The following is a 27,992-nucleotide window of genomic DNA, read 5'->3' as shown; positions in this document are numbered from 1 at the left end:
ATGCTGTTCGGCAGTTCTGAACCTGGACCGTTGAACTAGGTTGATTCACTTTAAAATGCAGCCTGAATAAAATCCCCATCCATTCCTACATCTGACCATCTCACAAACCATCTTGGTTTCTATGAGCAGTCCTTTGACATAGTCCCAAAATCCCCAGGGGGGTTGAGAGCACTTGCAAAGAATGCTCACAAAACCCAGCACGATATATTTTTAATGCATCCTTGGAATCGAGGGGGAGAGGTAATGGGCAGCAGGAAAGAGTTCTGCTTACTACCAGTGAAGCATGCAGGCCTGCTAAGCTCCTGACCTTGAAGTGACAGTTCTGACCATGCTCAGACCCACCATTTTCTGCTGGGACCAATTGGGCTGTTCTGAGTAAACTGCAGGTCCCTTGATCCCACAAGGAAATTATGTTTCTGAGCATGCTCACCCTGCTTGATAGTGACCTCGGCGTGCTTCCAGCATCAGTTACTTCCCCATTTTGCAATAGTAAGGGTTATTTTTCTTTTCTTCCAAAGCAATTGGGAACTGGCAGGGGAGGGCATTAATGACTTATTCTGAGGATTGACTCAAAAAGGTGTGTAGGTTTGCATGAATCAGGTCCCCCCCCCCAGCAGTGTTTTTGTTCTTGCTGCTTTTGCATTTTGAGTTCCCCTGCCCACAAATTTTTGCCCCGTTCCTGGCACTTGGTTCACACAAACCTGCCACACACCGATTTTGAATTGTACTGATTAGTTACAGGTGGAATTTCTCTATCTTTATCTACAACTAGCCCACCTTTTGTCTCAAAGAGCAAATGGAGGAATGTTCGACTTTCTACCAAGAATTCTTTGATTGTGTGGCCCAGTCTTACCTTTCTCTCCCTCCCTACCCACAAGGTTAAGTTTGGGAAAGGGGGGGAGTGAAATGAATAGCAAGCAAAGTTGGCATAGAGGTGAGCTAACTACAGACTGAACTGCTGGTTCCAAAATGAGCCAAGCCAATCTGCAGAGAGGGTTTGGCTCACCTTGCAATGGCTCACCTCATAAGCTAGCCTAAGTTTTCCAACCTGCAGGAGTTATTTTCTGAACATCCCCAATTCTGGACATCTGGGATGTTTCCTGACTATTGCTGTTTGCAGGCAGGAGTTAGTCACCCACCAGCAAATTCAGGTCGCACTATTAAAGCTGACTGGGAGCTCTTGTGCTACAAAACTGGTTCCCCAAAAAGATATGAGATAGTGATAAGGAAAATGACAGGGAAATGCACTGGAAAGTGTTGGGTAATAACACTTGCATCTCCCTGCAAAAAGTAAGGATGCTCAATAAACTGGTCTGGAAACCCCCTTGATGCCATGCCAAGTTCTGATTTTGTTGCACGTTAGGTGAAGCTTTCATTCTCTTCACACTTCCCAGTTTGTGAAACTCCTCCTTCCAAAAGCAATTGGGTGCAAACTGTGTTTTGCTGAGATCAAAGACTGGCTTGCAATAAGCATGCACATCCCTTGACTGCTCTGCACCTTACTGATTGCCTTCATCACCAAAGCATTGTGCTGGTGATGACAGCAGGTGCTGAAAGAATTCCATTTGCGGTGTTAGAAGCTGGCAGTGAGGAAAGGCTGGAGGAAGCTTTGCCTGCAGAAGAGAAGACTGAAAGAGCACATGGCAGCATCCTTTATACAACTGAGAGGGGTTTCACACAGAAGGTGAGAAAGACTTGCTGCCTGCTGCCCTACAAGGCAGGACTAGATCTAATGGGCTGAAGTGACAGGAGGGTAGGTTTTGGTTGAACATTAGGAAAATAAACTTCGTTAACAGTAAGAGCAATTTGACAATAGAGCCAATTGCCCAGAGGGGAGAAGGGCTCTCCCTTACGGGTGCTGAGACTAGTTCTGGATTCCTTGCACAGAGCAGGAGTTGATCAGCCTTCCCCAATCAAAAGCCCCTCAGATGCTTTGACTACAACTCCCATTCGCCTCAGCTAGCACAGGGCTGATGGAAGCTGTAGTCCAAAATACCTGGAGAGCACCAGGCTAGCAAAGGCTGGTCTAAGTGGCCTAGAAGGCCCCCTCCAACTCTAGGATTCTGCTGGTTAAGTCACTTGCACCTTCAAGCCACTTCTTGAATGCTATTGCTGCAGTCAGTAAGGTTTGTATCTGATGCACAGGTTCACCTTGAAGCTTTATTATTGTTTATAGCCAGTGGCCATGACAATAAAACACACATGTGTAAAGAAAGATAATCATCAAACCAATAAGACAGGGATGAACCCTGACAATACAATAAGCAAGATTTAACACATTCATTTATTAAAAATGCTTCCCTTAACATTTAGCACAGATCCAATTCAGAAAGGCCTCTACAACTAGTGAAAATAAAGTGAGCCTATAGCCGACCGATTCTCCTAGATCAGCTAGCAGCCATCTTATTTTAAAATCAGCTGGTTGGGCTTGTAAGCAGGACTGAATGGGGAGATAAAACTTAACCTCCAATTAATTACATAAAGAACAATGTAAGATATAGTGCACCATATTCAATTTCACCTGTTCTGCATACACAAAAACATTCATTTTTCTGGCCAGTCAGAAAATCTAACAGGCAAATATTCAGTTTGGGATCTGAACTGGATAAAAGCATGCCTCTGAGGCAAAAAAAGTTAATTCCCACAAATAGGTGGCCCTTTTATCGTCCAGTTTTATTATACGGAATGGCAGGCTTACAATTCTTAATGTGCTCAAGATCCAATATAGTGTGAAAGTCACCAAGCAGTATATTTGTTGCACTGGCAGAATGTTGCTGCACAAGATAAAACACAAGCACTTTACCCAAGATTGCTATGCAACAGGTTGCACCAGAAGAAATAGTTGTTGCACAACCTGCTTCTGCTAGCACAACTCTTGTGTTGGATTTCTTTGTTGAGCAACCTTTAAACTCCTGCGCTAGTGGACTGAGAATGTTGGATATGCCCTCAAGCAACGAATGTTCGTGCACGAACCAGACCTATAAAGCGATTCCCCCTTTCCCTGTGTGATGCCTCCCTGATCCTCCCCACCCCCCACCCCACAATCAGGGAGACAACACTTTGGTTCCAGAAGAGAAGATGCCCTCTTACCCCATCCGAGGCAGAGGAAGCGTTTACGAACTAGGCGTGTCCGGATCCTGCCAATCACAGCCAAGTAGGATTGCCAGGCCTCTGTCAGCACCCAGCAAAAGGAAGAGAGGAAGAAGAAGTGGAGGAATGCAGCAGTCATGGTGCACACACCCTGGAGATTGGGGAAGAGAAGGGAGTGAATGAAAGTCATCAGAATGCAGGAGCGTCCTACATAATTGAGTTGGGTTGTATTCTAGAACAAATGGCATGCATGCACACCCCTTGCCATTGAACCCCTTTCCTTGGAGAGTCACTTTCCAAATCTAACTAATAATGCTTTTTAGCATTTGCATATTTCAGGAATCAAAAGCAGGGGTGAGTGGAAGGCAGGCTGGGATGCTGTGATGCATTATTGCACGCTGGCTGTTCAGGAATTTAGTGTGAGCCTCTGTACTTGAACCCTCGAGGGGAATTTCCTCCCATACTGGCAGATTTCTGTGTAACTTGCAATAGATCAGAAAGGGATTGTGACGTGCAACTGTTTAACAACAAGAAAATGACCTAAATTAGGCTGCTGAAATAAAGAAAGCTAACCTCAGGAGTGGACTTTGTGTGTGTGAAAGGACTGTGAGCTCAATTCAGTTCTGGCACTGAAAACAAATTCACGGGTTCAGATGTGCCTCAGAGACACCCTGCTCTTTCTTTCTAACTGTATGTCTTTTGCACCTGGCTCTGGTTGACAAGAGCATGAAGTTCTACTAAAAATCCAAGTTGATGTGGCAAACTGGGAAGTCTGGCCCAGAAATCCACGACCAAGCAAAGGGATTTCCTGTCTCACTCTTAGCCAGTAGCATATTGTGTGACTCTGCTTTTCCATGACATTGTTATCACTGATACATTGCTGTGATGTCATTGACCCAAATCCCACGGGTCACCTTGACAATCAACTGGATTAAAACAACAGTGTGGGGAAATGACGCCGATGATTGCAAAGGGAAGGAGCAGGATGGGGGAAATTGCATGAAGGAGAACAGTATAGAAACAAACTGAAGGTGGGGTGTGCTTTTTGACACTCCTGAAAAAGCTGTACTGTGAAGAAGGAGGCCTTTAAGCCTCTGATCTTGCTGCAATGGGCATATTCTAAATTGTGAAGGCATCTGGTGCATGAATGCACACACATGTGCATACAGCTCCTGAAACACAACACTGATCACAGGGCCCCAGTAGAGATGGGAAAATCTGTTGATTTCAGTTTCTCTCAGTTCCTCATTTCTCCAGTTATATGCTCAGTTTTCCACATCACTTTGCAAATTCCTTTTTTCAAAAAAGCCCTCATGAAAATTTGCCAGCAATTTAGGGCTAATTTCTCCTAACAGATACATATTTGCAGTGCTTTTTTCTGGGGGGACGCAGGGGGACACATACCCCTAAACATTTTGTAAATCTTTGCACTTCTGTCTATTTAGTGTATTTAATTTTCCCGACTTGAACTATAAAATGGTGATTTTCTTGAGTCAATATGAGGGTACCCCTAAACATTTTTTAGAAAAAAAGCAACGCATATTTCTGTGCATTTTTGCCTAATACACACATTGTTGCTCAGTGATTTCCCCTATCATGATGCATTTTAATGCTGTTTTCACTAATACAGTCATACCTCGGGTTACAGACGCTTCAGGTTGCGTTTTTTGGGGGTTGCAGACCGCCAAAACCTGGAAGTACCGGAACAGGTTACTTCAGGGTTTTGGCGGTTGCGCATGTGCAGAAGCGCTAAATCGCACTTTGAGCATGCGCAGAAGCACCGAATCGCAACCCACGCGTGCGCAGACACAGGTTGTGAACGCTGCAGGTTTCGAACGTGCATCCCACACAGATCACGTTCACAACCCGAGTGTCCACTGTATATGCACTTTTATGTGCATTTTACCCTACCATGTGAATTTCTGAACACATTACACGGCCAGGGAACTGTACTGCTAATTTTAAAGTATGGCTATGTTTCAGAAAGCATGAATTAGGTAGGTTTCCTTTAAATGTGAACTAAATCAAAGTTCTCCCCCACCCAGGGGCAGAGGAAGGGGGTGGTGGGGGTGGTCCACCCCAGGTGTCAGTACTGAGGGGGGTGACATCCGGCGTGCCACCCGCCCGCAACTCCCAAGCCTACCCTGAGCTGTTGGGGGAAGGAGCGGAGCTGCGCTGCCTTGCCGGCAGCCTTCCCTCCTTCCCCCTTCGTTTTGACAGCTCAGGGGAGGCTTGGGAGTCACTGGTGGGTGGTGCGCCATTGCCTCCCACTCCCTGGCTGCTTCCTGGGGGGAGGGAGCCTCCCCCGAGCTGTCAGAAGGAAGAGGGAAGGGAGGAAGGCTGCTGGCAAAGCAACACAGCTCTCTTCCCCCCCGCCCAGAAAGCAGCCCACCATGGGTGGCTTGCTCCACCCCCCCATGCATGGCTCACTCCACCCCACTGGGCATCTCACCTTCTGGGACACTCGCCCTGTCCCCACGGCCCTGCCCCCAGTTGCATAGCATGTGCATTGCTCCAGGTGCCGAAGCAGCTAGCCTCACCTCTGCCTCTACCTCTGGGTTCATTCACATATGATGGGCCCTGTACTTGAAAGACACTGCAAGCCCTGCACTGTATCATTGTGGGGCTGGATTTCAAAGCCTAAGGCAAGCGACACAACCGTCCCTTCCCGGATGCTGGATAAAAACTGGCAGAAGTGGCTGTTGTCCCCACCAGCCTCCACCTTCATGCTCCCACCGACTTTAATCAGTCAATGGCTGCATTAGGTTTACTGGCATTATAACAAAGAGACAAGTGCTAATAGGCCATGCCTGGCTCTGGTCCACAGGCTGGAGAAGGAGCTAAGCATGGAGAAGGGACACAAAACACCAGCAATGCACAAGCACAGTTTGGGCCATGAAACACGGGAGATTCTCAACGTTGCAACAAATGGCAAAGGGATGGTCCACCAGCAGCATCAGCTAACGGGCTCTGCATTTAGCCTAAGCCAAGCCTGCACAACGTGGGACTAGGGACAGAGAAGAAATCCATTTTAAATGGATTTAAACATGGAATTTGGCAGTTCGAAACCACCTCCTTGCATGGAGTGCCTGCTTTTGTGCATGTCTCCCATGCCTTGTTTTCTTAAGAGCCTGACTATGCATATAAACATATACAATAAGAGTCAAGTTCCACACTGTAATATATTCCTGCAGCATAATGTCACAAGTATATTCATATATACTAAGATCAAGCAGGTGCCTTCACTGTACTCTTTTCAGGGCCTGCTGAAAACATTCTTCTTTAGTCAAGCTTAGAAATTTAGGTATTTTTACTCTGTTTCGTATTGTAACTTCTAAATCATGAGTTTTTCCACGATTTTATTATTTTATCTTTTTGTAAACTGCTTTGAGTCTTGTTGTTTTTTATACAAAAAACCCCCCAGTCAAGTAATGTATACATTTTATGATAAACAAACAAGCACATACAACCCATTAGGTACATTTTGTATGTATTTGCTTCTCTGCTGGTTAATTTAGGAAACCTGCATATTTGTATAATATGTGATTAGCCTTAGATGTTTCAGCTTCTTATGGAGATTTAGGGATGGACAAATATGTCACTTCACCCCATGTTTGTGAATTTCTGTATGCATTACTTGGTGGGAGAACTGCAGTGCAGAAGTGTGAATCTTGAGGGATGGCTGTACTTTGGCTTGCATTTTGTTTTGGAATTAGGTATGTTCACCTTTAAATGTGAACTGTATCAGACTTCTCCATCACCCCTATGGCGATTAAGGAGCGAGACAGGAATTAGGACAACTGATGTGGGTAAGGTAGACAGCGAGAGCTTGCCTGTGGCCCATGAAGCTGAACACAACCCACCAGCTGTGCATTAAGGCCTTTCAGGGGCTTGGCAGCTGCCCTGTTTTTGGACCTAGCATGGCCCAAAGATTTAGAAGCAGAGTGGCAGATGGGATACCTGAAGGCGGGGGTGTGTGTGTGTGGATATTTGCACATGCATTTGTTCCCCTCTAGCAGCTCTTGTTGATCTTATGGTATTTTAGATATACTTTAATTTCTCTCTCAGAAACTTCAAATTGTAAGCAGGGTATAAACACGAAAGAAAGAAAGAAAGAAAGAAAGAAAGAAAGAAAGAAAGAAAGAACGGAAGTCTATCCTCCTGTGCCCCATTACTATCACATCTAGTATCTTTTTCTTTTTGGGATGGAAACCTAACTAGGCCAGTGTGCCAGAGGTTTCCTACCACTGACTCATAGGGTAGAGTGGCTGGGGAAACCCCGCCAGATGGGCAGGGTATAAATACAGTGGTACCTCAGGTTAAGTACTTAATTTGTTCCAGAGGTAAGTTCTTAACCTGAAACTGTTCTTAACCTGAAGCACCACTTTAGCTAATGGGGCCTCCTGCTGCTGCCGGGCCGCCAGAGCACGATTTCTGTTCTCATCCTGAAGCAAAGTTCTTAACCTGAGGTACTATTTCTGGGTTAGCGGAGTCTGTAACCTGAAGCGTATGTAACCCGAGGTACCACTGTAATATATTATTATTATTATTATTAACACATGCTAAGCAGTGAGAAATTTACAAGATACTTTTCATTCCCAAAAGAGCATTGTTGATTACCAATGAGATTTTTTTAAAAATCAAAACAATTGGGAAACTTTACAATCTGATAGTCTGCAGTGCTGAAAATTGGTATGTTTCAACTTACTTTGCAATGCAGTGGTACCTCAAGTTAAGAACTTAATTCGTTCTAGAGGTCCGTTCTTAACCTGAAACTGTTCTTAACCTGAGGTACCACTTTAGCTAATGGGGCCTCCTGCTGCCACTGTGCCGCCGCTGCACGATTTCTGTTCTCATCCTGAAGCAAAGTTCTTAACTCGAGGTACTATTTCTGGGTTAGCGGAGTCTGTAACCTGAAGCGTCTGTAACCCAAGGTACCACTGTAGTTTTGTTTGTTTGTTTTGCAATTCATGCTGGCAATAGTTGCTCAATCGTAATACGATTCTCTCTTTTGAAAACCAAGCAACTCCTAATTGCCTGTCTCCAGCCGCAGTCCAGAAGCAGCAACTCCTCCGACCATTTCATTAACAAGGGTTTCATCCAGCAAGGCCCAGATGTGCTAGCAGCTCCTCTGGCATACACGTGCCCCTCCTTGTACTACTCATGCCTGCAACATGCTTTCCGAGCTCCTCAATGTCTCTAGTACATCAAGAGGAAACGCTGCAGGGTGGTGATCTATTATGCACGAGGTCCCTTGCACAGCAATGGATGGGCTGCCTGGGGGCTGAGAGGGAGGCCGCAGCCACCTTTGATCTCCCTGGGCTGAAATTCACATGTCAGTTCTGGAGGATTTGCACTGGAGAAAGGATAGGTGTGGAGGGGAGAATGGATGAAGATATGCTGCTCCCCAGATTGTATCACAGCAAATGGAACCAGAGCCTGACAGAGTTGTTTCCCCCCAGAGAGTCAAATATGGCATGAAAGAACAATTGTTGTTTTAGATGGGCACATTCTTTCCCTCCCTACCCCACTGGTTAAAGAGTTGCTACAGGTTTTGGAGTGCCCTGAAACCTGCAAAACCCGTCACTAGGGATAACAGTTGGACACAAGAAATGAGTGTGTACACCACATAAAGTTCTGACTAGTACAAACATTTTTTGCAAGCAAGCTCCTCTAAATTAATCAACTTCTCTGTGTTATTTTCACTGTCATATGGATCCACACATATTTTCCCCTAAAATATGCATTGGTGTGCATTATGTGAAGTGCATTGCAACATTTGGAGAAATGTAAAATTAGGCAGTTTCTCGGTAAAATTCAAAGTGAAATTTCTCCCCCATCACTAGTGGTGGCTGCTCTGCCCACCAGAGCTTTGGGTCCAAAGGGACCAGGAAGGCTGGAGCAGCTCCTCTAAGATTACAGTGGTGGAGTGGACCAGGGACCACAAGGGTGAGATGACTTTAGTTGGCACTATGGGAAGGGTGGGCAGTGGGAATGGTACAGTCCTCACCCCTTACATTTTAAGGGAGCTCGCTGAGGGCATCTTATCCTGGACTCCTCCCCTCCCCTGTAAAACTGCTCCCCCCACCTGCAACTGATGCCCACGTTCTTTCACGTCAACATCTGCACACACCAACAAGAAACAGACATTCTCAGACACTGAATTCTGTGCCCAAGCACTGCTTCTGTCTCTTTTAAATAAGAAACATTTTCCAGCACATACTGCTTCTTTACTCGGCTATGTAGCATGACCCCCCTTTTCTTCTTGGATGTGCAGGCTGCAGATAACCAAATATTGCAATTTCCTTCATGCAGACAAGCACTAGGGCAGGCTCTCTCACTCAGTATGACTCATCTCCCAAACAGCTGCTGCCTCCTTCCTTCCCTCTCAGTGACAATGATGTAGCTAGAGAGAATTAGGGGCGATGGGGGGGGGGAGAGAAGTGACTGGGAAAGCTCCTCAAACTCTTTTGAGGTGGAACATATAAAGAGTTCTGGGTGGGGTGGGAGCTTCTCTGGGCCAGAGTTCTGTTCCCAGCTGCATTCAGCTTGCCTCTGGGAATCTGTGCCTTAAGGCACAGATAGTCTCTATACACCTTCAAATATCAGGTTCCAAAGGCAAACGAAAGGAAAACACGCAATCAGAAGCATAACCTTGAGAGACAAGGGGGGGGGAGGCACACATTATGTGAAAAGCTGTAGAGAAGATCCCCTTCATATGAATTTAGAAGTCAAAATTAAATAGATATTCTTTATGAGCTCAACTGTGTTTAAATATTTAAAAACAAGGTATAAAATACTCCATCTGCTGGGTTAATATTTAACATTATATTATTTCATGCACCCCGACTAGGTTGATAAAGTAATTTTTAGGTGCTTACATGATACTATTAATATTATTTAGCACCCAATCTTGCCCAACTTTAAACTTTCAAATCCCACTGATCTCAGTGGGGATACTTAAGCTCATCTTTAAATTAAAGCTTGTCTGAAAGTTCTCCAACGGGACAGTTCAGCCTAATGCTGGTAATTTGTGGGGGCACTGAAACCAGTGCCACCTTTGCACACCTGTTGTTGCCACTTCTGCTATTTCACAGCGGCAGCAGCAAATGCCAGCAGTGACTACTATTTTCCCATATAACCCTTATCAGGGCCATGTTACATCATGATACAGCATTGCTTGGTAGACACCCTCAAAGGCCACTGAGCTGCTCCTCCTGTCACTTTTGCAGTCTGCAGATGGGGCCAAGAAAGCGGTGGGAGAGCCCATTGGCTTAAACCTCCCCACTGAAATCAAAGAGAGGTTCACGATTGCTTAACTTTAAGATACATCATTTCCCTATTGTTCCATTCAAATCTCCATCTTAATCAAACTGTAAAATCAAGGTATCACGCATTTCAAAAAGGTGGCCTTTTTATTCAGATTTTGAATATCTGGCCCAAATTTTGAAAGTTTCCCTTTAGAGAGAAGATGCGTTTTAAAAAGTGGAAGGTGGACAGATAGAAATCTATGTCTGAAGCAGCATGGAGCCACGCTCTCAAAGGCTGAAACAAAGCGGCATGATCTGCAGATGTCTTGCAAAGGAGTAACTTTTTTCACCTTACTGAGCATCTGGGACTGCCCCACCAGGATCAACACATTGGAGGCCAGAATGGAGACACAGAAGTTCAGGAGAATGATGGAGCGTTCCGACTTGATAAACCTGCAAGAAAGAAGGTGACGGGGTGAGCAGCTTTGAGAGATACTTGGAGCACAGGGGCCAAGTTGCACCCAACATTGGGGGGGGGGGGCTGACGTTATGCGCATGATATCATGTATGCAATTACAATAAAAGGGGGTAAATGTAGTATTCATTATAGAACATAATTCAAAATGACTTCGTGAAGTAATGGATGGGTCTTCTTGGATTCAGCAGTACCTTCTCTATGTCTTCCCCACACCCTTTAGGATACTGATTTTACAGAGGGCCCCCCCTCCTGATTCTATGGCCATACCTGTTTTGTTGCAGGCTTTTAAATGGTGCCCTAGTCCAGCAGTTCCCAATTAGCTAAGTACAGCAGACCCTCTGTTTTTCAAAGCCAAGCCATAGACCTGCTACTTTTGAAAATTTTGGTAGTTTTTGTTATGAGATTGGTGCCACGGACCGCCCAGGTGGGTTACATGGACCATCAATTGGGAACCATTGTGCTAGTCTCATGGGATGGGCTCATAGAAAATCACCTCCCGTGGAGTTAGAGAAATGCTTAAAGGATACCTCCCAAACTGCCATTTACCTGGCAATAATTGCTGCCTCCCCACTTATCTTCACAATCACTAATGTGGAACTGATTGGCAAATCCGTACATATGCATGTATCAAAAGAGAGGGAAGAAAATTCCACCCTTTTTGCTAATCTGTGGCTTAAATATTTTATTTTCAAGCACATTCACACCAAAAGGTCACCTTTTCTAATGGGAGGCTGTTTTCTTTTTTTACAATATCCTCTTTTATATATGTTGCTGAATTTAGGAGCTTTGGGGGGGAAATTGGGGAGGGGTTAATAAAGTAATTATCTTGATGATAGAATGTTGCTTTCAAATGAAGCAATAAAATGTCTCTTGCTTTAAAACAACCCTCTAAATCAAATCTTAAAAGGAGAAATCAAAAGGAGCATCTAAAGTCACACTTATCAATGCCCCAAATTTCTAATGTGTGCAAGATTTTATTTCAGCTCAGATTCAGAATGCCATTCCCACCTCCCTCCCACCCGCCCCCACTCACCCATCCCCACCACTCCATTCAGAGGACTCTGCCACATCTCTACCAGGATTTTGGTTAACCAGAGCTAGCTCAAAGAGCAGTTCTCGAGTCTACTTCTAGCCATGAATAGCTGAGCCAACCTACCTCCAAAAGGCAGCATAGATCACCAGGAGGGTCAACAAAGCCATACAAGAAACAGCACAACCAATCATAAGTGGGACAGAGGGGGAGCTGCCAGAGTCCATGGCCTGCAAGAGTAGAAGCAGAAAATGGAGAGAGTGAGAGTGAGAGAGTCCCCACCCCTCACACAAGGTGAGCTAAGTCTGGCAGGACAGCTTACTCTATGGACTTAAGCATTTGTTATATGAGGCTGGTTGTCCCACGGTGCCAGGCAAACGTTACCCACTCTTTCAAGTGCATTTCCCTGTCACTTTCCTTATTGCAAAAAGTCTAATCTTTTAAGAAAGTGAGTTTGTGGCACAAGGGCTCCAGCTCAACTCTAATTGCTTAAATCTGAATTTGTCACTTTGTGATTGAACCACACCTGAAAATAGCAGCAATCTGGAAGCACCCTGAAATGTTTTCCTTTCAATATGCAGCTCCTCCACTAAGGACCTGCTTCCCAGGAGAAGCTCAGCATGTAAGGAAGTCTGAGCTGATTGCTGAAGCTCTGACCTCATGGCTCTCACAAGCTACTCTTGAGTTCCTGTACCAATAATTTAGGAAGTTTCACCACTGTAACTAAACCAAGTTTTACAGCCTGTGCAAGTTTGTGTTTTTTTTAATAAATGCTGTATGGAAAAGCACATGAATATGACCTTAAGAGAGTTTGTAAGCAAATCATTTTTAGCTTACCAAATGTGTGGTCTTTTTCTAGGCTGGGGAAAAGTAAAGATTTGGAACCCACAAAGGCATATTTAAAAAATCTAACTGCCTACATTTCCATGCTTAATTTTGCTTCATATTTTGTGATTTTGAATCTCTGTTGGGGTTCTCTCACCAAAGAATACTAGCTCCAAACTTAGATCTTGGCACCCAGGAATTCTTCTTTATATCTATATTTATTTATTTTTCTTGCACCAACAAGCACAACGTCATCTAACCACCCCACAAGCAAGTAAAAATGAATGCTCAATAAATAACTGCTGTTGTCTAAGCCCCTGGAAACAAATCAGTATGACTGCTCAGCAGAAAGGTCACCTGGAAATGACCAGAGGTATAACAGGAAACTGTGATACCAATTTAACACCCTCCTCCCTCTTAGAAAGCAAAGAGTGGTTTGCCAACTGACTGACAGGGGTAAAACTGGCTAGATTAAAGATCTGGCTCCAAGATTCTTCTCACCACATTTGTTAATAACTTGGGACCGAAGTTTCATGCAGAAAGCATTATGTACATGCACATACACACAAATGTGGTAATTGTAGCTTAGTGATGGCACTGGGAATTCCTGTTCCACAAACTACAACTCTTATGGCCTTCCTATACGAATCTGGTTGGCCCCTTTGAGAGCAAGTTGCTGCACTAAATGGGTCTTTGGCCTGACCTGACAGCAATGCTGTTCCTATGTTCTTCCAGTTTCCATGGTTGGGTTGGGTTTTTTGGGAGGACTAGCACCAGAGAAGAATTCTTACAAAACCAGTTTGTGCCTGGTCTTTGGTCCCTGTTGAGATGAGGGAGAAATGGGACAGCTTGAGGGCCCCTTTGGCAGGCATGTGGCTAAAGCCTGCTCCCTTCTCCGAACTACTGCCCCTTCTCTGACAAGCAAGAAGGTCTGCATCTCTGAATAACCCAATCTCTCCCTGCCACCTTCTTCTGTTTTGCTTCCTGTGGCACATGGCTTGAGGTCTCGGGTGAGGGAGGGAAAGGGGAGAGAATCCATTGCTGCTTCTCTGCATTCCTTAAGGGTGGCTCTCCATCTCCTTGCCAATAGGGCATGCTTCCGGAATACCAATGACCCCGCCTGGGTAGGGGAGCATGAAAGAGGCCTGTGACCAAGGGATGCAAGCAAAGCTCCTCTCTCTCCCCTGCCTTCAGCGGCGTCGCCAGCGTGGCAGAGGAGGATTCCCAAGCACGCCCCCAAGATGGTTGCCCATTTGCTTCTGGCACGGGCTCTCTATTCCTCCTCCCCATCGCTAAGCATATTAATGCTTTGAAGGCTCGCTAATAACTCTTATAAATTTCAACCACTCTAGCAACGGGCGCGCGTGGGGGGTGAGAAACGCTGCAGAGAATAGATCCACATTATCTACGGCATTATCTACTTAAAGGCGTCTGGAAGTGGGAAGAGTTCAGAGAGAAAGTAGGAGGGTGGAAACAATGGGAAGGGTGAAGGGGGCTGCTGAAGAGGAGAGCGGAGGAGGTAGGCACAGAGAGGAGACAAAGGGAGCAGATGTTGGGGAGTGGGGGAGGTGAGGAGTGGGAGAGAACAGTCACTGCCATAGGAAAGAGTTGGCGATTCAAGTCTTTCTAAACAGAAAACCTACGCCCTTGAAGTGTTTTGCAAATGTGTGTGGGAAGCTGACTCTCACCACTCACTGTTCAGGGAAAAGGTAACCTGCACTTTGCACATGTGCTGAAGCACTTTTTCAAATGTCCTCCTTCTCGGTGGTGGCAGGCATCCTGATGATGGTATGCTCTCCCGCCCAGAAGTATCAGCCTTGGCATTTTGGTGCCATGTTAAACCATATCTGTTTGCCTGGACATTTGCTGCGGTTGTTTCTTTTATACTGCAAAAGAATTTAGTTCTTATTCTTTCCCCTGCTTTTATTTGCTGGATTATTTTTGTTGTATTAAAAACTATGGCAACCTGCCCTGGGATCGATCAACTGATGAACAGTGGGTTAAAAATGCCTGTGATATGGAATGAATTTATTTTAGGTACTTATAATCCATCCTTCACTCAGAAGTCCCAGGATGGCAAACAATAACATTAGCATCACAATTACCAGTAATTACTTGATTATCACTGTTTTTTATATTTTCAAATATGAACCAACCAATTAAATAAATCTGAAGCCTGCATAATAGCACCAAACAGAGCTTTGTTTAAATGTCTGACACCTCCTGCCCATTCCCTCTCAAGACTTTGACTGGACACAGACTCTTGCGTTTTCCCCATCAGCCAAACCACTTTTGTCTCATAGCACTTGTCTGATTAGCCCTTGGTCCAGTCTTTGCCAACCTGGTCCCTTCCTTTGTTTTACACTACAAATTCCATCAGTGGGTTGTAGTCCAAAACATAGGAAAGGAATCAGATTGGCAAAGGGTGATTTAGCCTGATGAAGAGTTCTGGAGAACTTGAAACCTTGTCACATTTTGTTAAACCTTGTTAAACCTTGTCACATTTTGATTGACCTATAAAGGAAATCCTCTATTATGGACGCTGTGATTTTTCTTATGGGTCCAAATGGCTACCTTTACTCCCCACCAACTTAAATATTATTTTGCATCTCCTTAGATCAATGAGAAGAGGGATACAAGACTCTGAGTGGGGTACAACGGCAGTGGGAAGGGATGGCAGAAAAACTGGGGAGGGGAGCTTGTTGCTATACATTTGCAAATTACCACCCCACCCTCCCCAACTACAGATTGAGGCTTAGCTATCTCTGTTCTTTTGCATACTGAACGTTGTTATGTGTGTACAGAGTGTGTGTATCACTGTCCCTTAATGCAAGCCCATCGCTGGCAGGGGCCTAATGGTTGCCATGGAAATGATATAGGTTTAGCTCAGGCTGCAAATAGTTATTGTAAGGCCAGCATGAAGCAGCCTTCCAAAATTCTCCACCCTATTTATGGATGGCAAAAATAGTGTGGGTGTGATTTTACCAAATATTTTTGGTTGAGGGGACAAAATTATTATTATCGATTATTATTTATTGGACTTATTAGTCACTAATTGACGAGGTGGAAGAAAGAAAAATCAGAAAATGGTCTTCTGTGAAATTTCACTTCTGTTAACATTGAGCAAAACTGCATTGTTAGCTCACACTGATGACCAGAGGAAGCGATGGACTATGAAAGAATGACCTGTACTCGTAAAATCCAGCTTGTTGCCTTTCTTCAATAATATTTAGTTTGTTTTCTGAGAAATTTCAGCCTACCTCTGGATTTAGGCCTAGCTGGGAGGCTGTGTCTTCTCCTCAGGCATGAGCCACAGGCCTTGCTTTCACAGCCTGCCCCGTGAAAGCAAGGCATTCCCTTCCTCTCCACTCCTTCAGTACTGTTTCTTCTAACTTTGGCTCGAACATGCCCTTAAAACATTTTCAAAAGGTAGGGGCGGTAACATCGCAGAGGTGACTGCTTATTTGCAAAAGGAAAAGAAAATTAAGTGGTGTCAAAGTAAGACATTTGTGAAGTTTCTGGGTATGTATGCACAAGCACATGAAAGAAAAGGCACTCAGGGAGAATTTAGGGATGCTTCAGGGATATGATCTTGGTCAGTTCTGATAAAATCTGTTATGTTCCATATCTCTAGACTAGAGTGTGGATGAGAACTTGGTTATCCGCTGGTTTTTGAACATCCCAAATGTCCCAATACAGCTCTCGGGTGTTTTTTTTAAAAAAAGTATCAAAAACTTATTTTTAAATGTGTACTTTTGAGGGATGATGTTTAAAAATGCATTCTTTGAGAGGAATTGTGTTTAACACAGACTATTTGAGACAGACTGATCCATCTATATCTCTAGGAGAAATGAGTACATCTACTATTTTAACAATAATGGTAACGCTAACAGCAACAACACACAATAACACTACTAATAAAAACTTGGTATTTACATCAACACTTTGATGTGTGAAAAATGTTCCACATAATAATACCTCAATAATCCTTTCAACAACATTTTAAGGCAACTCAGTGTAAGACATAATAAACAACATTTCATTATTCTCAAATTGCAAGATTGAGGTTGTGAGATTGAGGTATTGTGTATAGCTACCTCATGAATTCACAGTGGCGAAGATTTGAACCAGGTAACATTTGAACCAGGGAACTTTCCACACTTTTAAACCTTACCTCAGTAATCCTTACGGCAACACTTTAAGGCAGGTCAGAATTCTTATCCCCCAAATTGCAGATTGGAAACTGAGGCTGACAGCTACCTGGTGAATTTACAGTGGGCGGAGGTAAGATTCGAACCAGGAGACATTCCAGCTCACACAGCCCACACTATCAGACTTTGCAAAGAGCTCTCAGGGACAAAGGTAAAGAGAGAGAGAGGTGGTAGACAAGAACATGCACAGGGAATCTGTTCAACAAAGTTGTGGGTGTGCACATGCAACTAAGCCTAACCACCCTGCAGGGATGCAACCTTTTGGTCCAGATCAATAGTAGGCTTGTTGAAAATTTCTCATCCCTTAACAACAGTAGACCTCCATAAAGCACACAGTACCTCTTGCAAACTCACAACTTCTTCCCTTAGCACACATGCAAAGCTGAATGATGAGTTTGTGTCCTGTGGGCCAGAGTTGCCATTACTCTTGCCTGGCTCCTTACCCTGCCACCTTTAATTTGGCTATCAGGCCCTCCTGTCTCAGGGTTGGGCCACCTCCGTTGGTGGGAGGCAGGAATGTGGCGCTGGCCGAGAGCCCAGCCTGCTCTCCCTCGTTCTGTCAAAACTTACCAGGTCTTTGGGCAGTTGGGCGATCACAGCAAAGGTGGAGAGCTGGCTGCAATGGCACTTGGTGTGAGCCGAGAGAGTTTCTACCGTCTGGCAGCTTTCGGTCTCCCAGTTCCCAGCGCCAACCTCCCTGATTGATGGAATGCGAAGGAGAAAGGAGAGAGAAGGAGAGATTTCAAATGATCAAACACTCACACAGCCCACATCCCTTCAGCGCATTGCCTGCATTAACCCTTTGCATGGCACGGCCCTAGTGATGCACTGGGTGAAGCAGGCTCTCTCTCGCTGTGTGTGTGTGCAAGTCAGGCACCAAGGTTCTGTCTGAGTGGCTTGCTTTATCTCCTGACCCAGTTGTTGGGGTGAAACGTCTCCACTCCCTCCCCATCCTCCGGCAGAGATCTCAGCCCAGTGCCCCCCCCCCCCCCGCCAATCCACTCCCGGCATAGCCCTATGTTGCTACAGACTCATTTCCCTGGTGGGGAAGATTGGGGGACGGGGTTGTTTGTTGCTATTGCAGTAAGCATTGATTTAATTTGAAGGTTGATGCCGACAGGGATTTGGGAGAGGGAGAGACTGAGATGGGCATGGATTCTGGACGAAGGGGTGTGTGTGTGTGTGTGTGTGTGTGTGTGTGTGTGTGTGTGTCAGGCAGGGGTTCTCCATGGTTTAGAGACAGTTAGTTTTCTGGCCTGCTCAGCAAACAGCCAAGGGTTGATACAGGCTGCTCTGGTGGTTTCATGTTTGCATGATAATACAGCACAAAGATGGAAACCTCAAGCAAATTGAGGAATGGAGGGAGAAGCAGGAAGCAAATGTACAAAAGAAGGGGGAAAGGAGGGTATTAGAAGAGAATGAATTCCTGTATTTGAAACTCCCTGATGAAGGATCTCAGGTCTGAAATGCACTGGACATTAAACTTTGTCTGCCAACCCTTTGTGTGAGCATGACAGGGGAGGGGCAAGGCTACCATCCAAGAATTGAGAGGGGCCACAAAAGCTTCTGAGAACTAAATGGACACCACTGATCATGATTGGACCCTGCCTCAAACCCGACAGTTAGCAGTACATTCCTCAGTCTGCATCATAAGACAGTAGTGAAGATAGTCATGTATAGCTTTTTTCTTTTTAAAAAGGTATGTTTATGTGCTAGAGGTCCCCCCCCAAAAAACAGTGCATTTTTTTCTAATGAAACAGACACTTGATCTATCACACAAAAGCCTCCAGTGTGCAGAGCTGATGCTTCAGCCGCACATCTGGATGTGTCCTTAATCCCATCCATATTGCAGTATTTATCTGGGCTGTGTCTACGGACACTAATTGTTGCCTGTGACTAGAAGTGGATCAGGGCAATTATGGGCCGATGGTGGGCTGAAAGGGAGGGGGAAGGAGGGAGGGAGGGGTGCAAACAGACTGGGGCAAAACCTCCCCTCCCCCATGAAGGGCCATTGACTTCCAGCAGAGGTGGTCAACTGTGGCCTGTGTGTCCCCGACGCCTCCTGAAGGTGCCTCATTCTTCCATCACAGTACAGGTTCTTCCTTTCTGTTACATTCATCCTCATTTTTTCCTGGTATGCAAAAATGCCCCACTGCCACACAGCTCTCTATGTAGTTTTAAAACAACTGGAAGCGGAAGTATTCAGGCACCCAGCTGTTTCAGAGCAAACTGGTAGGCTCTACAGATATGTGTGCATGTAGCACACTAAAATCAGAATGGAATAATTTTCAGTTGCTTTCCTTAACCCTCTTCACTTCCTTCCTGTCTCTTTCGTGGAAGTGCTTTCTCTGAGCCTCTTCCTCTTTCCTCTGGAGATTCAGCTCTGCTTTGCCCTGTGCATGCTTTGTCTCCTACCTCTCCCTTGTGCACACAAGCAACGTTCGAGACTGAAGCCCAGGAGCAAAGAGCAGGCCCACAGCACCCTGAAAGCCCAGAGCAGGCCTAGAGGGGCACATAGACTATGTGGGGTAAGGCTGCAGGCCACATCTGGCTTGGGACTTTCCCCAGCCCTTGGCATTATTAGGTGCCCAAAAATAGCCTCTCAAAAATGACCGACATTTAGTTTGGTACACCGTCGGATCAAATCTCTCTGACATTGTCATCTCCTATTCATGTTTCCATTTCAAGCTTCACATATTGCAGCAGCCTTTGTCAAGGTAGTGCCCCCCAGAAGTTTTAAGATGAAACCCCCATCATCCCCAGTCAGTGCACCCGCCTAAAAAAAGGATAGTCTCTGTGGCCCTGATGTCACTCCAGCTGACTGGGGTAGTCTTGGGAGAAGCATTGGAGAGGGTGATGGCTCAATGATGAAGTGCATGTATTCTATGAATGGAAGCCCTGCCATGTTCAGCACTCAGCACCTCTAGCCAAAAAGGGCTCTCAGGTAATAGGGCTGAGAATAGCCTCCTTCTACCCAAAGCCTTGGAGAACTGCTGCCAGCCAGAGCAGATAGTATAAAACTATGGAGATGGAAAGTGGCATCATTCCAGAACAGACTATTTGTCCAGTATTGCCTATTATGGTGGTTTTCCCAGTAGTGAGGTATGGAAGTGAGAGCTGGAACATAAAGAAGGCTGATCGCCGAAGAATTGATGCTTTTGAATTATGGTGCTGGAGGAGACTCTTTAGAGTTCCATGGACTGCAAGAAGATCAAACCTATCCATTCTTAAGGAAATCAGCCCTGAGTGCTCACTGGAAGGACAGATCCTGAAGCTGAGGCTCCAATACTTTGGCCACCTCATGAGAAGAGAAGACTCCCTGGAAAAGACCCTGATGTTGGGAAAGATGGAGGGCACAAGGAGAAGGGGACGACAGAGGACGAGATGGTTGGATAGTGTTCTCGAAGCTACCAGCATGAGTTTGACCAAACTGCGGGAGGCAGTGGAAGACAGAAGTGCCTGGCGTGCTCTGGTCCATGGGGTCACGCAGAGTCAGACACGACTAAATGACTAAACAACAACAACAGCCTATTATGGCTGGAAGTAGCTCTCCAGGATCCTAGGCAGAGAAGACTCTTTCACATCACCTCCTACGTCTTCCTTCCAACTGGAGATCCCAGTGGCTGAATCTGGCATGCAATGCAAGTTGTCTTTGGCAAACAATGCATGTGCTCTACCACTAAGCTACATTCTCTCTCCCAGACTAGAAGCAGCAGTGGTCTGAATCAGTATAATAGAACTTAACGTGTTCAGTGGAAAACAGAGGCATTGACTCCTTTCATTCACAGTGCCAAGACTTTGATCTTGTTTACCTACTCCACACCTGTTGGGAAAGCAGTGGATATTGCTGGCTGAGTAGATTGTAAATTCTATGGAGGTTTCAGCATCCTCAATAACCACAGACTGCTGAGGCTGGGACCTCCAATTTCTTTATTCGGCTAAAAGGGAAGCATTCTTTCTCTGAGCTGGAAGAAGCACTGCAGCAGAAATGCAATTTCGTTTACTTGTAAACTGCACTGAAAGGATTTGCATCCTGAGAGGCAGGATGTAATTAATTGTAATAAATAAATACATGGCTATGATGTACGGCAGAGATAGTGGCAACTGCTCTTTCTGATCTCAGATGTGCAGATACATCAGAAGGGCTTCTGCTTCACCAGCACATTTAGCATCTGCTGGCACAGAAAACTCCCCTCTCTGGTCACACATTTCTAAATGATTAAGAAGAACTGAGAAGAGGCCATTTTTTAAGGGTCAAGCACAGAAGGAAGATGCTCTATCTATGCTGTATCCATCAATAAGCCTAAAGGATAAGACAGGAGATATTCTGGATGGGCCGGAAGATGGAGCCAGGTCAAGAGGAGAAGAAGGGGTTAAAAATCAGACACGATAGGTTTTGTAGGATTGCCAAACTTTAGAACTTCAGTTTGTGTTAAGATGAAAGCAGGAGATAAATCACAGAATGTAGCTGCACATGGTTTCAAGCTGTGGGACTCCTTGGACTTTTACTAGAGTTTCTCAATGAGAAGATCAGCCATGTTGGCCAATCATCTCCCCCCCCCAAAAAAAAAAACAGCTTGCAGGTATGCAAGAGAATTATTGGTACTTTCTGGGCCATACTGTTCTAGTCCATGTGAATAAACTATATGACCCAACAGGCCCACGACATAAATCAAGGGTGGACCCTGGAACAATATCCGAGATTCCTCTGCAATATACAGGTATGTGCCTATACTCTACATTTAACCAGGTATGGAGGGGTTGCTTGGCAGTCAAGTCAATATGTTTAGGCAGAATGACTCACAACCCTGGAAGTAAAACAAGGAGCTGCTACTATCAAGATTCTGTTACGTACAACTGGTGCACTGTGTAGAATCTAGAAAGGATGCAGCCCATCAGAACATAGGAAGAGTCTTGCTCCTAGATCAAGCCAAGGGCAGCATTCTGCTCTCACAGTGGTGAACCACATGCCTTATGCGGGAAGCCCACATAAGGGTGAGTGCAGTTGTGCTCTTCCCACTTCAAATTCTCAACAACTGGTATTCAGAGGCACATGGCCTCTGACAGTGGTGGCAGGACATAGCCATCATAGGCTGTAGCCCACACCCAGAAGGATTGTCATCTGTATTAGACTAGGAAAAATGAGTACGGGAAAAGAGGTGAGGGGTTTGCAAGCAATAGCAGCAGGGATGCAGTAGGGAGTAGGAGAAGATGCTGTTGCAACACTTGCACCCATCACTCAGCCAAAATGTTTAGCCAGCTGCTGTGAGTGAGAAGCTTAGAGGATCAGGAGGCAGGAGTGGCACTCAAGAGATGTGGTTCTGCTACGATGTTAGCATCCATCTGTCTTGGGAGACAATGGAGGGGTTCTCCTGGGGGGGGGATTGAGGTCAAACTGTTGGATGGTTGTAGCGCCTGCTGTGGCAGTAGAGATCAATGTGGGAGAGACATGCTTTGTTGCAGCTGGGGCAGATGAAGGAGTCCAGTTCTGCTGCTGCAGATGCAGCACGGCGTTTCTTCTCTCTGCACTCCTCCCAGTGGTAATTCCTCCTCTAGTCACTGCTGTGGATACACAACTTGTCTGCCTGTTTCTGCAGTCATCTGTGAGGGATTACCACATGGCAGGATTGGTGTTGCCAGCTTCCTTTTTTTTTTAAATAATATTTTATTAAGTTTTTCCATAATATCTCCAATCATACAGTTTTTAACATCACATATTTTAGCTTAATAGACCTCCCTCAACTCCTCTGACAATCATTCATACTTACATTCCTATCCACACATTCCTTAATTATAGTATCGCCTTTTAATACATTTTTCCATCCTCTTTTACATTTTTACGATATTCCTTATTTTTTCACAAAGCTTCTTTGAAACACACTAGCGTTGTGTTTTCTTCACATACAGTTTTCAAATAATCTCTAAATTTTCCCCAGTCCTCTAAAAACTTATGATCTCTCTGAAGTCTAACTTTTCCAGTTAATTTATCAAGTTCTGCAAAGTTTGTTAGTTTTGCTCTCCATTCTTCCAAAGTTGGGAGTTCTTCCTGCTTCCACCTTTGGGCCATCAATGTTCTCGCAGCTGTTATTGCGTATTGGAAGAGTTTACAGTCCCTCCTATTTATGTCATTTTTAGTTATTCCCAAGAGGAAGGACTCTGGTTTCTTTACAAAGCTATATTTCAGCATTTTCTTTAACTCATTGTAAATCATTTCCCAGAATCTCTTCACTTTTTTGCACTCCCACCACATATGTATAAATGTACCCTCCTTTTCCCCACATTTCCAGCATTTGTTACAAATTTTATACATTTTTGCTAATTTAGTTGGGGTCATATGCCATCTGTATACCATCTTCATAGTGTTCTCTTTCAACGTAGTACATGCTGTAAACTTCAAGTTTTCATTCCATATTTTTTGCCAATCTTCCAAATCTATACTATACCCTAAATCTCTGGCCCAGTGAATCATTACTGCTTTGTTGCCAGCTTCCATGTCACCTTTATAATGCAGAGTTGGAGGAGACAAAGAGCTGCTGAATGCCAACTGCTGGGAGGTTACAGGGGGGGTTGGCTATTGCATTCGAACCCTGCTTGGAGGCTTTCAGAAGCAGCTGATTGGCCATAGTTAAAAGTAGGGTGCTGGACTAGATAGACCAGGGGTCAGCAAGGTTTATCTTGCCTGGGCCGGATCATTCCCATGGAGATCCCTCCATGGGCCGGATCGCGTGCACGCATGATTTCCGGCATCTGCGCAGACACAATTTCCAGCGCCGCGGAAGCAAGTCCCCGCACCGTGTTGTGTCGGTTTAGCGCAGCATGCGAGCGGGCAACTCGGTTCGGGGGCAGCTTGTGGGCCAGTCAAATGACCTCCTTGGGCTGCTTCCAGCCCATGGGCCTTAGGTTGCTGACCCCTGAGATAGACCTTTTGTCTAATCAGGCAGGCAACCCTAGAGATGTCCTGGCACACTCTTTGCTTTAAGGGACCTTCAAGCTCCATAATTATTCGATAGCTAAGCAATACAGCAGCACTGGCAGATACCGGTAGATGGACAAGCCTCCAAAGAATGGGAACAGAACACTTGAATTCCCAAGGTTTTACTGGAGTCATTTATCAAATGCAAAAATGAGACAGTAACACTGAATTATAAAAGCTAACTTACGCTGCAGGATACTGAGTGTGTGTGAGAGAGGGGGGGGAGATTGCTACCTCACTTTTCTTCCACTGTTTCCCCGGTGGTCACCCATTCAAGTGCTGACCAGAAGCAGATAGCTTCAACAAGGTGGTGGCTTCATGTGCCTTCAGACCATACCACTGGAAGAAGGCTGGACTCTCAAGTCTTCCTACAGATCAGGCTACTATAAGTTTTTCACAAAGCACTTCACACTTATGCCGTGCCTAGAAAGCATGGATCTGAGCAGTGTTCTGCTTGACCCACACTTTCTAGGCACAGGTCAGAGTGGTTTTCCCCCTGCCCCGCTCCTTTCCAAGGGAAAACCCACTCTTTAGTGATAGATCAGAACAAATGGCACTCCAGAAAAACCCCAATTGAAATTTGCTCCAATTGAACACTAAAGAACAGTTTTCCTTGGTGGAATTGGGTGGGGGGCAAGCAGTAGGACAAGACGAAGTGTGCATAAGCCCCAAGTCTCTTGTTCCCTAGGCACTGCTTGGGTTGAAGGCAAGTGGTTTGCTATATCAGTTGAAACACAAATATTAACACTTGTTTGGAAAGGAAACAAAATGCCGAGAGGAGATGACTGTCTTATAGAGCCATGTGACTTCTACCCAATGGGGTCTCACAGCTTGGTATATAATAACTAATTTCCTACAAATGTAAACATCTGTGCATCACCCAACATATTAAACCCTACTTCCTTGCAGTTCAAATTCACATTAAAGCATGCAAACGAAGCAACACATGAAGGCATCTGCTTCGGCTGGATATGAGTTCCAGTGATTAACAAGTTCGCAGGAGTTATCACCAAATAACTCTCCATGTTGAATGTCCATTCACTGTTCATTAACTAACCTCATGAGGTGTGGAATTCTCTCTTCTCACCTAAGTTCTTTGATGTGAAGGGAGACCCCACTTCAAAGGAAGGGCGCAATCTTAGTCGCTTTGCATTGCAAGCATCATAGGTAGAGATCAAAGAATTTTTAAAGGGTTATCTGCTGCAGGAACAAATCCATCATTTGTGGAAGATAACTTTGGTGGCAGAAGAATGTCTAATGGATTTCTTTGAAACTTGCAATCAAACTGACAGAGTTTCACTTAGAGAAATTAAGAAGGCTCAAATCCACAGGAGAAACAAATATGAGAGCTCTTTTGGCCAGAAGAAGAAAGAAACATAAAACCCATTGAATAGCTTGGATCCAAACCTTATTAGTGCATGGATAGCAGACAATGAGGAGTCCCACCTAAATTACTCTGAACTACTCTAGGAAAAGCATGAGGCCATTATGCAAATAGATACAGACATGATTGCTTCTAACTAAATCATACTCTATGCATTGACAAACTCATGACAAACTTAAGCCTACTTATATCAATGGGTCTACTCTGAGTATGACTTAGTTGGATATAACCCATATGAAATAAAAAAAATAAGTGATACAGGGATACAACAATGCTTGTCCTTTTCCATTGTTGCCAGTAAGCAAGGTAAGGGTCAGGATGGTGAGTAAAAGAGCTCAAATAAGAAAACAGATCTCCTTAATAAAAGCTGTAAGCCTTATTTTTTGTGTTACACAGCTGCTCACTGACTAGGTTCCACAATTCATCTAAGGAGGAGGCAGGTGAGATGTAACAACATGGTTACATCTTACCCCAACTCCTTTCCTCTTGGGCTGGTTATGTCAGTTTGAAAAGTGCTAGTCCTGTGGAAAGAAGAGGTTCTTCTCATGAGTCCCCATTTTTTTTCTCTTACTCAGATTAAAATATGATCCAAATGAGAATTTCCATCTTACCACCACCAACATCCAGTTGCCCATTGGAAAGCTATGACTCACAAAGCCTTTAATGCTGTATCAATTTACCTGGTAGTAAATTCCACTGGATTTTCTGCTGAGTAGTCAGAAAAAAATTGCTATGTAAGAGTGCTGGAAGGGGAAGAGAGGGCAAAATCTCCCTCTTCTTCTTTTGCAGTGGGAATGCTACCCTAGACCTGTACTTTTTAATGGAAGAGTGAGGAGGGAGTTTTGGGGATGTGATTAGGTGGGATGTACAGAGTCAGAGCGGGTGGGAGAGCTAGCCAATTTGCACTGGCTCAGAAATGAACTGTGTTATTTTCCCCAATTACTATTGGGTTAGCTGTGTTCATTTCCAAGCCAATTCAAGCAGAGCTGGGGAGCTTCCCCATCACTAGGGAAAAGCTATCTCCTTATTTACTGTCCCATACAGTTTCTCTTTACAGCTAAAGCCAGGAATTAAAGTTATAAAACAAATGGGGGGAAGTGACTCAATGGACAAATGCTTGTTTCACATGCAAAGGATCCTAGGTTAAATCCCTGTTACTTCCACGTAAGGCTGGGGAAAATTTACTCAAAAAAACCTGGAGAGCCACTCCCAGCTAGTGAAAGCAGTGATGAGCTATGTGGAATAACAGTTTGACTTGGCAGAAAGCTGTTCCCTATGTTCCTATTAATCAGTCCTTGATGGAGATTAGGGGAATAACTTGGTAAGGAGTCATAAGGAGCCACAGAACAAGAAAACGGAGGAGCAGCAGCAAAAGGGGCTTAAATTTTCAGTGGGTGGGAATGGGCACACAATTCTAAATGCTTTGCCTGCACTAGCTGCCTCACACATAGCTCTTGCTACTGGTTATTCGTGAATGTCTCCGAGAATTACATTTGCCTCACCCTACAATTCCAAGGTCTCCTCTAAATTCCATCGGCAACAGGAATGTCTAACATCTGGCCAGGGGCAGGCTCAGTCCCAACTCCCACCCACCCAAATGTTTCTGTCGTCCTAATTTTGTATACAGAAGTGGTATATATATATATATATATATATATATATATATATATATCAGACATAGCATTTAGTTCCTGCCTAGCTCAGTGCCCCATTTGGAAGGCAAAGTTCTCCCTCCGCAGACATCAGATTTAGCATTTCACGAGTGGGAAGAGGGTAAGAACCCCCCATCTCAGCTGAGTTGCTGTGTAGGTGCATTTGTGAATGCAAGAGTATGGGTGGCTGCACTCACTGCGGGTGAATGTGCCCCTTGGGTCAGAAACAGTTAGCTCGTCCAGGTCTAGAAGAACAGCTTCAACTACTGCATTAGCTTGTGGGTGTGCCTCTCTGTTGTTCTGAAGCCCAGCTGGAGGCTTAAGTGCAAACCAAGAGATGAGCACTGCAGCTACTCCTGTTACAACGTGTTTCAGAGGGGAATCTGTCCTATTTTATCCTCTGCCACTGTCCTCCCTCCCGGCCAGCTGATAATGAATTACATCTGGCAAGCAGGAGGCATCCATCTCTAAGCACCCGCTAATCAATAGCTGTTATTAACAAAGTTAACCCACAGTGGGGAGTGCAGAGGGGAGGGGCAGTTGGCCTCGTTAAGGGAGCCTGTCACTCTTGGCACAGGCGAGGAAGCGAGAAGAGATATTGTCAGGTTCCTTTTTGATGTATAATAATGAAATGTGCAACTACAATGCTGTGCTGCAAATGAGGGACATTTCAGTACTGAAGGACTGGATAGCTCTCCTTGCCAGCTCCAGGTAGCATTGAGAGAAAGAAAGGAGAGGGATGAGGATCTCACAATCCCTGCTGCTTTGCTTAAGACCTACATTCTGCAATCTTGGGGGAGAGAAGCTTTATCAAAAACCAGTATCTGGGCATTGTGTCTTTGGAGAAGGGATATGGAATAGCTGCATCCTTAAGAGCCTGTGTGGGATAGTGGCTGGAGTGCTGGACAAGGACCTGGAAGACCAGGGTTCAAATCCATCCTCAGCCATGAAGCACACCGGATGACCTTGGGTCAGTCACAGTTTCTTAGTCTAACCCTCCTCACAGGATCATAGTGATGATAAAATGGGGAGAGGCAGTACTAAATATGAGCTCCACCTTGAGCTCATTGGAGGAAAGGAAGGATATAAATGTAAATCA

At 44.9% G+C, this 27,992-nt stretch overlaps 1 protein-coding gene across 4 annotated transcripts in view; it reads right to left on the bottom strand.

Moving 5' to 3' along the window:
* The window catches only part of ADGRB2 (adhesion G protein-coupled receptor B2), a 162,311-nt gene that overhangs the window by 22,820 nt on the left and 111,499 nt on the right, over positions 1-27,992 (bottom strand). For all 4 annotated transcript variants that reach the window (XM_083625135.1, XM_083625136.1, XM_083625134.1 and 1 more), the window contains exons 16-19: positions 17,455-17,581; positions 11,975-12,078; positions 10,691-10,793; positions 3,091-3,241 (exon numbers count right to left, since the gene is read on the bottom strand). In XM_083625135.1, the coding sequence (XP_083481261.1) occupies positions 3,091-3,241; positions 10,691-10,793; positions 11,975-12,078; positions 17,455-17,581 (485 nt within the window). The remainder of the gene's footprint in view (positions 1-3,090; positions 3,242-10,690; positions 10,794-11,974; positions 12,079-17,454; positions 17,582-27,992) is intronic.

The sequence above is a fragment of the Podarcis filfolensis genome (genome assembly GCF_964270895.1).
Source record: "Podarcis filfolensis genome assembly, chromosome: 8".
In the NCBI taxonomy this organism is placed as follows: Eukaryota; Metazoa; Chordata; class Lepidosauria; order Squamata; family Lacertidae; genus Podarcis; species Podarcis filfolensis.
The sequence above is the reverse complement of the archived record's forward strand: the minus strand, read 5'-3'. Positions and strand labels throughout refer to the sequence as shown.